General features: G+C 39.8%; 1 protein-coding gene across 1 annotated transcript in view; it reads left to right on the top strand.

Moving 5' to 3' along the window:
• The first annotated feature begins 4,998 nt into the window (after positions 1–4,998).
• The window catches only part of LOC126426515 (uncharacterized), a 167,917-nt gene continuing 157,058 nt past the window's right edge, over positions 4,999–15,857 (top strand). Inside the window, exon 1 of the mRNA XM_050088420.1 lies at positions 4,999–5,133. Within this exon, the coding sequence (XP_049944377.1) occupies positions 4,999–5,133 (135 nt within the window). The remainder of the gene's footprint in view (positions 5,134–15,857) is intronic.

Raw genomic sequence — 15,857 nt, 5'->3', positions numbered from 1 at the left:
TATCAGTGTATATGTTGAGGGATTTTGTGGTGGAGCAGATATTTTTGCTGCAGGTGTGAGTGTTTATCAGAGATGAGAGTATTGTCACGAGTGCCCCAGGGAAGTGTAATCAGACTGCTGTTGTTTTCTATATACGTAAATGATTTGGTGGACAGGAGGGGCGTCAATCTGCTGTCTTCTGCCGATGATGCTGTGGTGTATAGTAAGGTGTAAAAGCTGAATGACTGCATGAAGATTCAAGATGACTTAGACAAAATTTCTATTTGGTGTGATGAATGGCAGCTAGCTCTAAATGTGGAAAAATGTAAGTTAATGAGGGAGAGTAGGAAGAACAAACCTGTAATGTTCAGATACTGTATTACTAGTGACCTTCTTGATACACTCCAGTCAGTTAAATATCTGGTTATAATGTTGCAAAGCAATATGAAATGGAATGAGCATATAAGGTTTGTGGTAGGGAAGGCGAATGGTCGACTTCAGTTTATTGGGAAAATTTTAGGAAAGAGTGATTCACCTGTGAAGGAGACTGCATTCAGGATGCTGGTGGTGTGACCTATTCTTGAGTACTATTCGAGTGTGTGGGATGTGTACCAGGTCAGATTGAAGGAGGACATTGAAGCAGTTCAGAGATGCGCTGCTAGATTTGAGATTTGTTACTGGTAGGTTCAAACAACACATAAATGCTACGGTGATGCTTTGGGAACTCAAATGGGAATCCCTGGAGGGAAGGTGGCGTTCTTTTCGACAAACACTATTGCAAAAATTTAGAGAACTACCATCTGAGGCCGAGTGCCGAATGGTTCTACTGCTGGAAACATACATTGCGTGTAAGGACCACAGAGATAAGACATGAGAAATTAGGGCTCATACAAAGGCATATAGACAGTCGTTTTTCCCTTGCTCTATTTGCGAGTGGAACTGGAAACAAAATGATGAGCAGTAGTACAGTGTACCCTCCACCACGCACCATATGGTGGCTTGTGGAGTATCTCTCTAGATGTAGATGCAGATGCCTAGGTTGCAGGGAAGGGAGCATTTGATGTAGAACGGGTGGCAGCTTTCATAAAGTGTAGGTATTGTTGGTTATTTGTTGGTTTTATATGGACTGAGGTTTGGATGTGAGTTTCAGTGAGGCCAAAGTCAGCTTGAAAGGAATTTGCTTTGGGTTTGGAAAAAGACCAGGTGAATTTGATTTGGGAAAATTAGTTAAGTTTTTGCAGGAAGAGGAGGAGAAATTGTTCTTCACCACGAGTCCAGAACACAAAGGTGTTGTCGGTGAATCTGTATCAAACCAAGGGGAGGCAGGGGGGGGGGGGAGGGGTGGGAGGGGTACCTTATAGGTCTTGGGGAATGCCTCTTTCATGCACCCATGAAAAGGTTGTCATAGGAATGGGGTGCCCTGGTCCCCATGGCTTTGCTTCTGATTTGTTTGCAGGTCTGGTCCTCAAATGTGAAGTAGTTATGGGTAGGGCCGGAGTTGGCTTGTGTGACAACAAAGGAAGTTTTAGAAAGACTTTCAGGCAACTGTTGGAAGAGGTGGTGTTCTAGGACAGAGAGACCATGTGTATGTGAGTATTTGTGTAAAGCAAAGTTGTGTTGATGATATATAACAAGGATAGCACCCTGTGGGAGAGCATTGGAAATAAAATGGACACATTCCAGGTGGTGATAGCTATAGGAGTGGGACACAACTATTGAGGTGTTTGAGCAATTGGCTACACAGATTCTTAAGACAGTGAGAGGTTTTGTTCAAGTTTATGGCTGGCTTCAAGGAGAACCGCACCAAGTGTGCTAGCACATTAAGGGACTGAGAGGTAGGATTTTCAAGAGAGAAAGCAGTTGTCGGGAATTGGAGTTTGCAGAGGCAGTTTATTTGTCAAGGGCAAGGTGGGTAAAGAGTACAGATTTTTCAGTCTGGAATTTAAGGAGGGAATGGTAGAATAAAGGGTCACATCCAAAGATGGGTCTTGGCCTTTGGGAACAGAAACAAAGGTTAACCACAACTGAAGGAAAAGCATGTGATACTGTTGTTTGGAGGTGAACATGGTGAAATGGCCAAAAAAAAAAAAAAAAAAAAAAAAAACTCGGTCTGGTAAAAGTAGCATTTGAATTGGGAGGGAGGGAGGCTGTACAAGGCCAAATGGGATGCTGAAAGAATGTTCTGGCAGAAATGGTGACACTTGCAAATTGTTGGTCAACAAATTCAATGACTACTTCCCTTTCCAGTAGCTGCAATCAGTGCACCCAGTCACAAACGACCAAATACAGTCGAGTTGGATTTACTTGTGCAGACGCTGACAGACATTAATTTGGAGATTGTGAAATTATATATGATGGTAGTATCTGTTCCCAAACGAACGGTTACCGTAGATGACCATGCAGCTTTGCTAGAAAGAAATGATAATTAAATGGACACCCTAGCTGCCACCAGGCATTGATATACTTCATTGGGGACATGTTGAAAATGTGTGCCCCGACCGGGACTCGAACCTGGGATCTCCTGCATACATGGCAGACGCTCTATCCATCTGAGCCATGTAAGCAGGAGATCCCGGGTTTGAGTCTCAGTCAGGACACACATTTTCAACATGTCCCCAATGAGGTAGATCAACGCCTAGTTGCAGCTAGCGTGTCCATTTAACTATCATTTCATTCTAGCGAAACTGCATGGTCATCTACGGTAACTGTTCTTTCAGGAACAGATACTACCATCATATATAGTTAAAAAAATATGGCTTCCCAGCCATTGACCTTCTTGTGTGAATGCATATGCTATGCCCAAACTCGTACGGGGCTTGGTAGATTAATCTGCCATGAGTAATGAGAATGATGGGCAAACATCTATTAGGCGCACTACGGATGTAGTGGTGTGGACATGTTGTGAATGTGTGTCTCACGGGGAGGGTGCAAGGGATAAGTCCCTGCAGGCACACTATTCTCTGTGCCCTCGGTGGCTCAGATGGATAGAGTGTCTGCCATGTAAGCAGGAGATTCCTGGTTCCAGTCCCGGTCGGGGCACACATTTTCAACATGTGCCCAATGAAGTATATCAACACCTGGTTGCAGCTAGGGTTTCCATTTAATTATCATTTGATTGTGGAATTAATCAGGCCCTAAGAAGGAGTAATTTTGCTGTAGTGTTTACAGAACAGTTTTGATATCCTTTGCTGAGTTTGATAGCATTATCTTTATGAACAATCACTAAATCACTCAGAGCATATTTCCTGACAGACTTAAATATGCTGTCGCACCCATCCAGAAACTGGACAAATATAGAAAATCACTTCTAATTACAGAACTATATCACTTCTTCCAGGCTTTTCAAAAGTGATTGAGAAAGTGGCATGTGATAGAATACTGTCTCAATTAACTGAAGAGAACGTGTTAACTGCCTCCCAGTTTGGCGTTTATAAGGGATTATCCACACAGAGAGCAATACAAGGCCTCAGAAATTAAATGTTAGCTAGTGGAGCTACACAAGAAAAAAATCTTATTGTCATATTCTGTGACCTAACCAAACCCTTTGATTGTGTGGAACACAAAATTATACTTTGCAAAATAAAGCATTACAGCATTAATGGTATCTCTCTTGCATGGATGGGACCTTACCTTTATGACAGAAAACAAAGGGTATCATTAACAGACTGCACCTCACACTTGAAATTTACTTCAGAATGGAGGAACATAACACATGGAGTGCCACAATGATTGGTACTGGGCCTGCTCTTGTTTCTAACCTACGAGCACTGATCAGCCAGACCATTATGATCACCTGCAGAATGGCTGGTTGGCACCACATCTGCACACACAAGTCACCTAATTCCTGTAAATTCCAGGAAGGGGGTGATCAGCTCTGATGCTACTTTCAATCACATCCCAGATGTGTTTGATCGGGTTCACATCTCGAGAGCTGGGGGGCCAGCACATCAATTGGAACTCGCCACTGTGTTCCATGAAACACTCGATCACACTCTTTGCCTTGTGACATGGTGAATTATCTTGCTGAAAAATGCCACTGCCATCAGGAAACATGAACATCATGAACTATGTGGTCTGCAACAAGTGTACAATACACCTTTGCCATCATGGTGTCTTCCACAAGCTTCACTGGACCCATGGATGTTTACGTGAAAGTTCCCCAGAGCACAATGGAGTTGCCGCCAGCTAGTATCCATCCTGAAGTATGGGTGTCATGGAGCTGTTCCCTGAAAGACTACCCCAACATCCAGTGCCAATGGTCTGAGTCCATTTCAGTCGTAGTTGCCGACATTATAATGTGAACATTGGCACTTGCAAGGGTCGTCAGCTGCAGAGGCCCGTCGTTAGGAGTGTTTGGTCTACTGTGTGTTCAGACACACTTGTACTCTGCGCAGATCAATGTCTGATGGCACAGTCTACTCTGCCTACAGTGTCCAACATCTGTAATGAGGGTTGGACACCCAACCCTCTGACATCTGGACGTAGTTCCACCTCGGTTTCGCCACGTGTTGAAGACACCCGTCACAGCACTCCTCGAACACCTGACAAGTCGTGCTGTTTCAGAAATGCTCGTGCCGAGCCTCTGGGCTGTTGCAGTCTGCCCTCGGCCAAACTCAGACAGATCACGTACCTTCCCCATTGTACACACAGACAGCATGCCCACCGATACAACATACACAGTGCATGTGTTGGACTACATCATTCCTCGGCCAGTGACGCTGCTATTGGCTGGATGGATTTATATTTATAGTAGGTCAGCTGCCATAATGTTTTGCCTAATTAGTGTAAATAATCTTATGATAATTTTAAAAGAGGATCCAGAAACTATTATGTTTGCTGATGACAGGAGGGTACCAATCGAGGGCCCAAACTCGACCGTGGCCCACACAGAGCCAATGATAGATGGACAGGCCTGCAGGTGATTCACAGCTAACAGCAGTCTTAATCTGCAAAAGACTCTTATGATGCAATTTCAAACAAGTGTAAAGGCTAAAGCTATAATGGAAGTCTGAGCCTACAATGGAGCACCAGGATGGAATCGAGGCCCAGACAATGTTGGTCGGTGCTTACCAGTGGACTGCACGGTCAGCAGCTCAGCAACTGCCTCTGCGTCAGCAGACCACATGTGCTGATGCTGGGCCAGCCTTCAGAGAGGTAATATTGTCACATCATGATAAGTGGGTCGTTGACCCAGCCCAGAACATTAAAGAAATCTGTGACAATTCGTGTTGCCCTTCTCTGTATATGTTCATTATTCCTCAATTGTCCTTTCTGGTAGGTGTCCCATACACTTGAGCAATAATGCAGAACCACTCGCATGAGTGATTTTTAAGCAATCTGATTGCGCTTCGCCAGTATTCTACTAACAAACCAAAGTCTACCATCTACTTTACCTGCAACTGAGCCTATGAGATCACTCCATTTCATATCCCTACAAGGTGTTACACCCAGGTATTTGTATGAGTTGGCTGATTCCAATAGTGAGTCACTGATTTTATAGTCATAGGATAATATGTTTTTTTGTTTTATCAAGTGCACAATTTTACATTTCTGAACATCTAGAGCAAGTTGCCAATACCTGCACCATGTTAAATTAAATTAAAGCTACATTTAACAACTGCAGGAAATGCTAAGCGTAGCCAGTATAAAAGTTTTCTAATATACACTTTTCTATGTTTATATGTACCTGGTCAAGGAGAATGGCAATAGATTTTGGTTATATGTGTTATAGAAATAACAGTCATGCACAGATAATAGGTATTTTGTCTCGTCCCGGCACAGCCTCACTATAACAGAATGAAATAAGTGCGAACTGCATAGCGGAATTGGGATGTTAACGACAATGGGTTGGTTATAAATTGCTGTCAACCTTTATATCGGAGACGAGAGGGAGAGAATCTCCTTGGTTTGAAGCAAATAAGTTTCCTGAAAATAGGCTACAGAATTGCAATAGGCAGAAAAGATTGGTTAGTTTCTATCAAGTTTATTCTCTCATATACTTATGTGAGGTATTGGACCATAAACCCCTTAGTAAGATTCAGTCTATTTATTCAGACTTGCTACTTCAAAGCTAATTGCTGGTACATATAAGAAACAAATACAAAGCAATCACTTGTTCTTGGTTAGCACTGAAATCTCTCTAAGTAACTGAGACAAAGACTGACAGCCTGTGTTCAACACTATTCCAATGAAACTCTAAAAATTCTACTTGACCTGCAGTTCCTGAGTGTCCACCAGAGTCTATCACCGTCTTCTCATAGTTGAAGTCTTTATCAGCTGTATCGGCTGCTACAGGCCTACTCGGCCCCGCTGGCATCTCGCTGCTGAATCTCCAAACTGCCGGCACTGGCTCTGAATCTGCATCTGAATCTCTGCCTCTAGCAATTCCACTGCCTGGCCTTTTATTTCATTTCTCATGTACTTGGGTGCACATGAGTTAATTTGTTTCACACGACCCTTTCATTTCTAAGTGATCGGATTGCACAAGAATGCCTATGGTACCACACTACACTCTCATTTCTAATTGGTTGGCTTGCGTAACAATGCCTTCGGTTCCACACAACACTTTTGTTTCTAGCTGCACGCAACTTAATTTGGTTCCACACGAGTCTTTTCCACACGTGACTGACACTCTCTCTTGCTGTATTATCGCCCTGGTGTTTGCGTCTTCCATTGCGCAAGTTTGAGTCATGCTGCTTCCTCTGGCAAGAAGTCAAACACTAAGTTATTTTATCAAATAGCCATACTTGGCAGCCTCCAGCGCTTATCTTGTCCCTACGTCCTGGTGGACTATTTCTTAATGTTGGCTGGCTGTTTGCCTATGGAGCCTGGACTCTTATTATGGTCACAAAAGCAAGAATAAAAATTAAAATTTTCTATGGCCACAACAGTTTGACGTACCAGTATTGAAGAAATTCTCTCTCTGTGAGGGCTCTGGCTCAGAAAATCAGTACTAAAATCTCTGCAGAGTACCACTATTTTCCAAATTACCTTGGGTTTGCCTAAAGCAAGGTCCAGTTGTTTGGAAAAACCACCCTTATCCTAAATTCTCTTGACAAAACCTCATATGCATATAGAGGCTACTCTTATACTCTGAGCTTCTTTTACATGAATACAGGTTCCTTCATGTTTTGATTCTATTCTGTAAAACCAGTTTGCAAGGTTAGATGTATACATATTTTATCCTGGAAATACTCATTCTGTTGCCAAAAAAAAAAAAAAAAAAAAAAAAAAAAAAAAAAAAAAAAAAAAAAAAAAAAAAAAAAAAAAACACCTGAAACATACTTCCATTCATTGCTTCTAAGATGTATGTTTATATCAACAACTTCATTTGTAAATAGTAGTACATTCTGGTGTACAATCCCAGTGTGTGTCCATATAGTTTAGTTCGGCATCGCTTTTTTTTAGGATACAATCTACATCCCCTAAAATATTGTTCAACCTTTTAGTAAGAGTTCAAAGCTTTATTAATGACCCAATAGTCCAAAATGCTTTGAGCTGCTTTCATGCTATGCCTCTAACCCATGTTAACTAAGTGACAGACTTCTGTTTGTCAATAACTATTTACCGTTGTAACTTACATGAAAGCGATGGCCGGTATGCAAGGATCTATCCAACATGATTACATCTTTCAAGTTCACCTATATTAGTTTTCTGTGCACTTCATTCATCTCGCTGTTCTTAATAAACATTTGAATCATGAGAAACTGCATGATTTTCCAAACCTTTTGAGAAATAAACCTGCATATAGCTCTACAACTATTGAAGCTAGATAGATGACCCTCATCTGTTGAAAGCTCTTGAACTATGTGTTAATTACTGTGAGATAAAAATTTTCCTTGCAAAAGCTTTTTGAAAATCTCAAAAACACCCTTTTTATTTTTCTCAGAAGAATGTGTGTATTGCAGCCATATTTGTTTGCCTTCAATAAAACTTGAAGGTGGGAAGAGGATAAGTAGAAAGGGGAATTGATTTTTAAATATCGAAGTCTACTGCACCATATAGATTTTTCTTAAATTACCAGGGATCATCAATAATGAGGAGTGGAATTTTTGGTGTAGCTTCTGTTCTACTGTTAGATGATAGTTATGCTGTTATGTTACTGGAAAGATTTTTTGGAAATTTGTGATAAGGTCTTATGGGACCAAACTGCTGAGGTCATCAGTCCCTAATGTTATTAAGGGGCAATCAGTTTTCTTATGATACAAGATGACTCTCAAGTTCTCATAACCTATAATTTTGATGAAAATTACTAATTTGTGCTTTGATGTATGAAATTCAGTCTTATCGCTGGACCATCGGCCAATACACAATGCATCCTTCGGATGAGGATAATACTGAACTCAGATACATGTATTACACATAAACATTACAGAATGCATAAAATGCAACACAGGGATATTTAATGTTTTCCATTCAACAGCCTATCTTAAAATGGTTTTATTTTCTGATGGCAATGCTGCATAATATATTAAAATGTGGTTTCAACACCAGCATTCCCAAGACTTACAACAATAATGAAGCAGAATGCACTGTCTTGTCATAACAAATAGTAAAAGTGCATATAGCATATTTATGGGCCAGTGGCAACAGACTTTCTGCTAACGCGAAGTTGGTTTGAAAGTGAAATTATTACACACAAACAGCTGTGGCTGGGTATATCACATAACTAATGAGGAGGTATTGAATAGGATTGGGGAGAAGAGAAGTTTGTGGCACAACTTAACTAGAAGAAGGGATAGGTTGGTAGCACATGTTCTGAGGCATCAAGGGATCACCAATTTAGTATTGGAGGGCAGCGTGGAGGGTAAAAATCATAGAGGGAGACCAAGAGATGAATATGCTAAACAGATTCAGAAGGATGTAGGTTGCAGTAAGTACTGGGAGATGAAGAAGCTTGCACAGGATTGAGTAACATGGAGAGCTGCATCAAACCAGTCTCAGGACTGAAGACCACAACAACAACAACAGCTATGCAATATTAGCTCAAGAAACCATTGTCGCCATCTGTTTTGAACAAAAGGAATACTGGCAGAACCAAGTGATTTAGCGATTAAAAAATCATCCAAGGGACTTCCCTCTCACACTCCAATGTGTGAATTTTAGGCTGCAATTAAGCCAAATGCCGTGAATGATAAACCTGGTGCATAGACCATTCCCAAACAGAATATTTCTTCAGAAAATGTGTCACTGAACCTTGATTGATTGCATCTGCATGAACCAAGGGTACCATTTCTCAAATTTGATGGTATGTTGCTTGCCATCCTTCAAAGAAATTAAAAGTTAGTGTTCTGTGCCCGAAAGGATCAGCTGCTCCATTTTTTTTTCCTTATCTGTATCTTGAAATATCTTACACAAGATAACTGGTTGTATTCTAGGGTAAGCTGAGCGCAGGATGGTCACTGGGGGAGTCTGTACTTCGATCTTACATGAAATATCACAATAACCACTTTGTTTGTTCTTGTTTACAATTTGTTGTAAAATCCAATTGAAAGGCATCTTACAAATGAGACTTAAGGTAACATAGCTCAAGTGACTGCTTTGTGTAATCTTATTTTATTCATTTTTATTCTCTTGTGGTAGAAAAGGATTGCTTCAACCTTTTCAAACAAAATGCAGATGATGTTCATCGAAGTCATTGTTAGCCTTTGTTTCTACGGTGGGTAACTTTTATTACTTAAATATATCATCATATTCATACTATATATAGGATTGATAAACATGTAATTCATTTCTTAGTAAGACTAATAATATAGCTTTGCTTCTGAAAGAAAGTTGTTGGTTGGCCGATTTGGGAGAGGGGACCAAACAGCGAGGTTATCAGTACCGAAGGAAAGTCATCACATCGCAGCTTGTTACTTAAACAACTTAGTTTTTGTACATAATATAATGGTCTTAATATTGTATCTCAAATATCCTTGTTTTCTTTATCATGAAATTTAACCCACTGTATGTAAACAAAAGGACTGTTTCTGACACTTACCAAAGTTTTGTTTAAATTGAGCAAATGTCAAGTAAGTAGCATCAATTGAGATTTCTAATCAAAGCTCAAACCAAGACATTTACATTATTTATGCTGATGGTGATTGACAGCTGTTTGAAATTAATTCACTAAATAGAGATAACTTGGTTCCAGTTGTATTGGGTACAGATGTTGTACCTGTTGGTGTTATATGAAAATATGTGCCAGACTGGGACTCGAACCCAGATTTCCCGCTTATCACAAGCAGTCCTCTTACCATTAGGCTATCTGTTCACACCTCCTGGACCGATCCAAACACTGCGTTCCTATACTGTAGTCTTACTTTTGTCACTGAATGCCTGCAGCTTAATTCTGTATGCCTGCATTAGTGGGAATAAGACTGTAGAGACCAATGCATTATAATCTAGAGTCTGCCCCAATATGGAGTATTATGTTAATAATGATTAACAGCCATTTGAATTCAGATCAAAATAAATTAACTGAATGTAAATTACTTGGTGTCAGCTGTTTTAGGTACTAATGTTTTACCTGTCGGTGACATTTGAAAATTTGCACCGGACTGGGACTCGAACCCAGATACCTTGCTTATAGTGAGCGGTTGCCTTAGAATGAAGCTATCTGTGCACACCTCCTGGATTGACACAAACTTCTATATGTTACACTGTCTTCATCCCTACACCATAGGTGCTGGTTAGTCTGGGAGGAGGCAAGGACAGACAGCCGAATCCTAAGGTGAGCACTTGTGATAAGTGGGAAAACCGGGTTCAAGTCCCAATCCGACACAAATTTTCTCATGACCAACTGGTAGAACATCCGTATCTGTACAGCTGATACCAAGTTACTTGCATTCGGTGAATTTATTTTGATCTAAGTCATTTATGTTAACATCAATATCAGATTTCTAGCGAAAGTAGTTTCGAAGTTTCATGGCAATCCCAAAAAAGTGTTTCTCTTGATATTTGAAAAACAGATAACCTGTGCATCAACAGAATATTAAATTCATTACTTCTTGTTTACTCTGTGGGTATATACTGTAAATAAAAAATAATAAATATCTGACACTGTGATGTCAAAATATTTTGTCGATTTGATGTAAACTAACCAACAGGTACCAGAAGCACAAGTGATAATTTCCACATTATCCATATCGGTATCATATATACCACATTTAATAATGATTACATTAAGATATGTAATAATAGTCCTAAGCCTCGATAGTACTAAGAAGAGGAATTAACATTTTGTTTTAAATAGTCACAAGGGCACAAGACCACAACAAAGTGACAGACAGCACTAGATTTGCTGTTCCAAAAACCTAGCAGAACAGAATGGGGAAAAGCAGCACTGAATTGCACCATATGATCAAATAGCATTCACTCAGTGACAAACCCCATTGCAGTGTCCTTGCTAATCAGTGGAATTACATTTTCACCTGTCACCCCAAAACACACGCGTGCACACACACACACACACACACACACACACACACACACACACACACACACACACACACACACACACTAATTGCATTTTGTGTAATGTAGAATGGAGTATATGGGAAGCGGTCTGTTCTTTTCAGTAATCACAAAGTTTTTCATGCTCAAATCGTAAGCATTCTTAGTGTGGTATCCACATTTGCAGTGTCTCCCAACTTATCTTCAACCAGATTGTTGCCATTTGACGCAACTTATATCCCTAGCCATGTTGCTTAGCAATCTCCCACCACAACCAAGATTTCAGGTGATAAAAGAGTGCCTTAATGTTGACAGTAATAACTCACATTTAGAGGGGTGCATAAACATTTTCAGGAAGCTGTTTCTAGGAGTTCTATGTGACAGGGTGGGGGTTGGTGGGACTAGTGAATACAAAAGGGGGAGGGGAGGGGGGGGCGAAATCACTGGAATAATTCATCCTCTTTGAGAAGTGCTAGTACCTTCGTAACACTGTGTCTTACATCTTTGATATCGGCAGAAACCTTCCCTTTCAAGTCTCTTTCTATCCACAGGAACAGGAAGAAGTCAGAGGGTGGTAAATCTGGCGAATAATGCACGTGGGTCAAGGTAGTCATCTTTGCTGAGTTGCTGGTGAACACTGAGAGCCGTGTGTGTGTTAGTGTTGACATGATGCAGGGACCAATTGCTGGAATTACACAAACTCCTGTGCAGCCTTTTCATAACTTCCAAATAGAATTGGTGTTCACTGTGTGGTCTCGAGGGACAAATTCTGAATGTGCAATCCCTCTGATAAAAAATAAATAAATAAATAAGCCATATTGACAGTGTCTCCATGTTCGATTTCACTTGCCGAGCTTTTTCTGGATAATGTGGGCCAGTTAACTTCCATGGAGTTGACTGTTTTGTACCAGCTGGATCATACCGATAGCACCGTGGCTCATCACCTGTGATTATTTTGTTGAAAAAGTTTAGGTCATCTTTGAATGTAAGCTTCATTTTGTGACAGGCTCAAACGTGACGATCCTTTTGATATCTGGTGATAATTTTCAGCACAAACTTTGCTGCCACTTTTCACCTCCCCAAATCAATGGTCAAAATGCACTGAACTGAGCTCCAGGACAACCCTGACATGACTTCAAATTGGTCAGTTGCCTGCATAGATCTTCTTGATCAGATCACGCATTTTGCTGACGCCATCCTCGCTTCCAGCAGTCGAAGGGCAATAGGAAGAGTTCTGATCTTCAGTGGGCATTTGTCCATTTTTAAACTGAGAAAACCATTTGTACACTTGAGTTTTACTGAGAGCACATTGTTTGTGAGCTGTTGGAATTATGACAACTGTTTCCACTACTCGACAGGAACGTAGTGGAAACAGCTGTGATGATGCAAACAGCTCACAAACAACATTCTCTCAGTAAGACTCAAGTGGTTATGTGAATTATGAAAATGATAGTAATGATGAGGAAAATAGTAAGAAATGATGATAGTAAGGAAAAAAATGTATGTTTACCTTATTTACCAGGAACTTGTGCCTTTTAAAAAGCAGATATAATTAACACAAAAGTTTAAGTAAAGGGAATTGGAGGAAATGTGTTTAAGGTCAGAAACTGATTATTTTCCTTGACTTCAGTAAGTGTGGTAAAACCGTAATAAGCCTGACCATAAACTATTTGCACTCACACTCAGTTTCACTACTTCTGTGGTCTAAACTGCAAAGAGGGCCAATTAGCTGTTAGCATCTCTTGTTTAATCATTAATCTTGTAGTTAAACCAGGTTAAGCAATTAATGTAATTACCTGAAGTAAGTAAGTTAAATTAACCCCCCCTCCCCTAAAAATCCATACCAATTAATATTATTGCCACCCAGTATAAAACGGTATAAACCTTGTTTTGTCACGTAGCAGATGGAAAACACAAAACCCATTTTAAAATATGTTAATTTATACACCATAAAATTGTCATATGTAATTTGTTGTTGGAGAGATATAATCATTTATTCACATGATAATCTTAGTCTACACTTGTTAGGGTACTGGCATCAGTAAATAATATCTTTCCTCTCATAGAAGACTTAGAGGATGTTCCTTTTCTTCAAGCACTTTAATTACTGTTAGCATTACCATTTCTGGAGGACTCTCCATTCTGAGCAATTCCAGCCAAAAACTAGTCACTCTCTGTAAAAAGGAAAAAAGAAAAATAATTGTCTTCACAGAGGAAAATGGGTTCAATTACTATTAAATACGAGGGTAAATCAATTATTACCCACCATTTTGTTATAATTTTGTTTAATTTGGTAGTACTGTTGTTTTGCATTTATAATGCATGCATTGTTTATTTTTTGTTATCTTTGCAATTTTCAAGCTGCTAGGTTAGTTTTGTTATCTCTGCCATGCTGTTAATCATGGCTGCTCCACTGTCTATTTGCACCAAAGAAGAGAAACGTTCAGTGATCCATTTTTTGTGGTTCGAAGGTGTATCGGGTCAAAATTCATCTGTACTGTATGGGAACAGTATTTTGCCGCAATGGAGTGTCTACAAATGGATTGAAAAAATTCCGAATTTTGAAGTCTTTTCTGACTAGAAAATTTCTCAAGTTCGAAAAAAAATCTATACTTTATGTGAAAATCAGATAAATTTTGTAGGCATGTGGCAGCTGCTTCCATACAATTTTTGCAGCACCAGTGTCACAACTTTGGATCTATAACACTGGATGCCAAATAATTTAAGTCCAACTACAGTGACCTCAAATAAGTCTGGTAAATTGTGCAGTTTAAATTTGAAACAAAATGTCAAGCACTGTTGTTTCCAGTAGCAACAATGTAATATTGCGGGAATGTACTGAGCACGAATAAACGGTGACAAAATGAGTTTATATTCTTTGTCAGACTCAGGTGTAATATTTGGAGAGTTTTGGATGCCTCATGTATTCAGCACTCCACATCTGGACTCAGTAGTCTGTATTTGACAGAGGAAGAAGACTCAGTAGAAGTGGTGAATATGAATGGGACAAAACCGAACACACGGGATTGTTGTAATACAACTATCCTGTGTGTTTGTCTGAGGTCACCAACAAAGAAAGATTTCCCAAATAATTAATATTCAGTACATTGTAGATTTCAGACCCATTCCTAATGACTGATTCACTGTTGAACTTGCTTTTGATGTTATCTATTTCATTTCGTGGTCACCCAAATCTCTAATGCAAATTAATCCCATATTCAAAATTCAGGAGGATGGAATGATTTAATAGATTCCTGATCTACTGCGGAACAGTTTTCTGGAATCTGATTTTGAATGCAGTCATTTTTAGGTGGTCCAGTTGTTTCCTCGAGGTGGCAATAAACGAAAAATTAAGATAAAAATTTAAAAGGCTCCTTTCTTCTTCTTCAAGGAGGTGCAGTGGTACAAAAATGACCACTTTTCAACTGTTGGAGCTGAGGGAGGGGGTGGACTGTCTGGATTGAAACACATTGTCTGTCCACCAAATCTCATAAGGGAGTCTCCGGCCACTGCTCTTTTCAGGAGAGCAGAAAGGTTAATGGGACATGTCCTGTGTCATTGAGGATCACCAAACATGTCCTGTGTCATCAAGGATCACCAATTTGCTAATGAAAGTAAGTGTATAGGGTAAGAAGTGTAGAGGGAAACCTATGTTTAACTACGGGAAGCACATCCAAAAAGATATAGATTGTGGTAGTTGGGCATGAAGAAGAGGCTTGCTCAGGATACACCAATGTGGGAAGTTGCTGATCTGTTGCGAAGCCATCGTACAGCAATCGTGTGAATCGGTACTGAGGATATTATGCCACCAGTTGTCAGGTGTGTGATACTTTTACCACAACATATTTGGGACTGTGTTACCTCATTATCGAGTGCTATAAAACAAGGCAACCAATCAATAAATCTCAATACTACACATACTGACTGATATAAAAATATTTGTATCACCCTGTAATGTAACATACCACAAAGCTTCTATGCCATTAGGCATCATCAGCAGTAAAATCCAGCAGCAAATGTGCATTGTCATACATAAAACTCTTTGTAGAATATCTCGTATTGACGTGTTACATTCTCGAGGCACAGTTTGTGTGTTAAATTGGAAGACAGTAGTGTCTGAGGGCTATTCTTGGGCCCAATTTAGCAATGTCTCCTCGGAGAATAGCCACCGATTTATTCAAACTCTTGGCATTGGGTTGAATGTTTTCAGTTGTCTTCCATATGGATGCACACATTGAAACATATGCATAGTACTTATTTTCAGAATTTTTAGAACTTTTAATGTTCATAAATTTTATGATAGACAGTAGCATTGTTGAGGGTTGTGACATATGCTTTGCAAGAAAGTGCTATTTTTGGTAGGTGACAGTGGCAGCCTTAGTTTAACAACTGTGCCTTGAGAGTATAATGTGCTAACATGAGATGTTCCAGGAAGAGTTTTA

Source organism: Schistocerca serialis, chromosome 11, assembly GCF_023864345.2.
Source record: "Schistocerca serialis cubense isolate TAMUIC-IGC-003099 chromosome 11, iqSchSeri2.2, whole genome shotgun sequence".
NCBI lineage: Eukaryota > Metazoa > Arthropoda > Insecta > Orthoptera > Acrididae > Schistocerca > Schistocerca serialis.
Note: the sequence above shows the minus strand (reverse complement) of the source record. Positions and strands in the feature narration are given on the sequence as shown.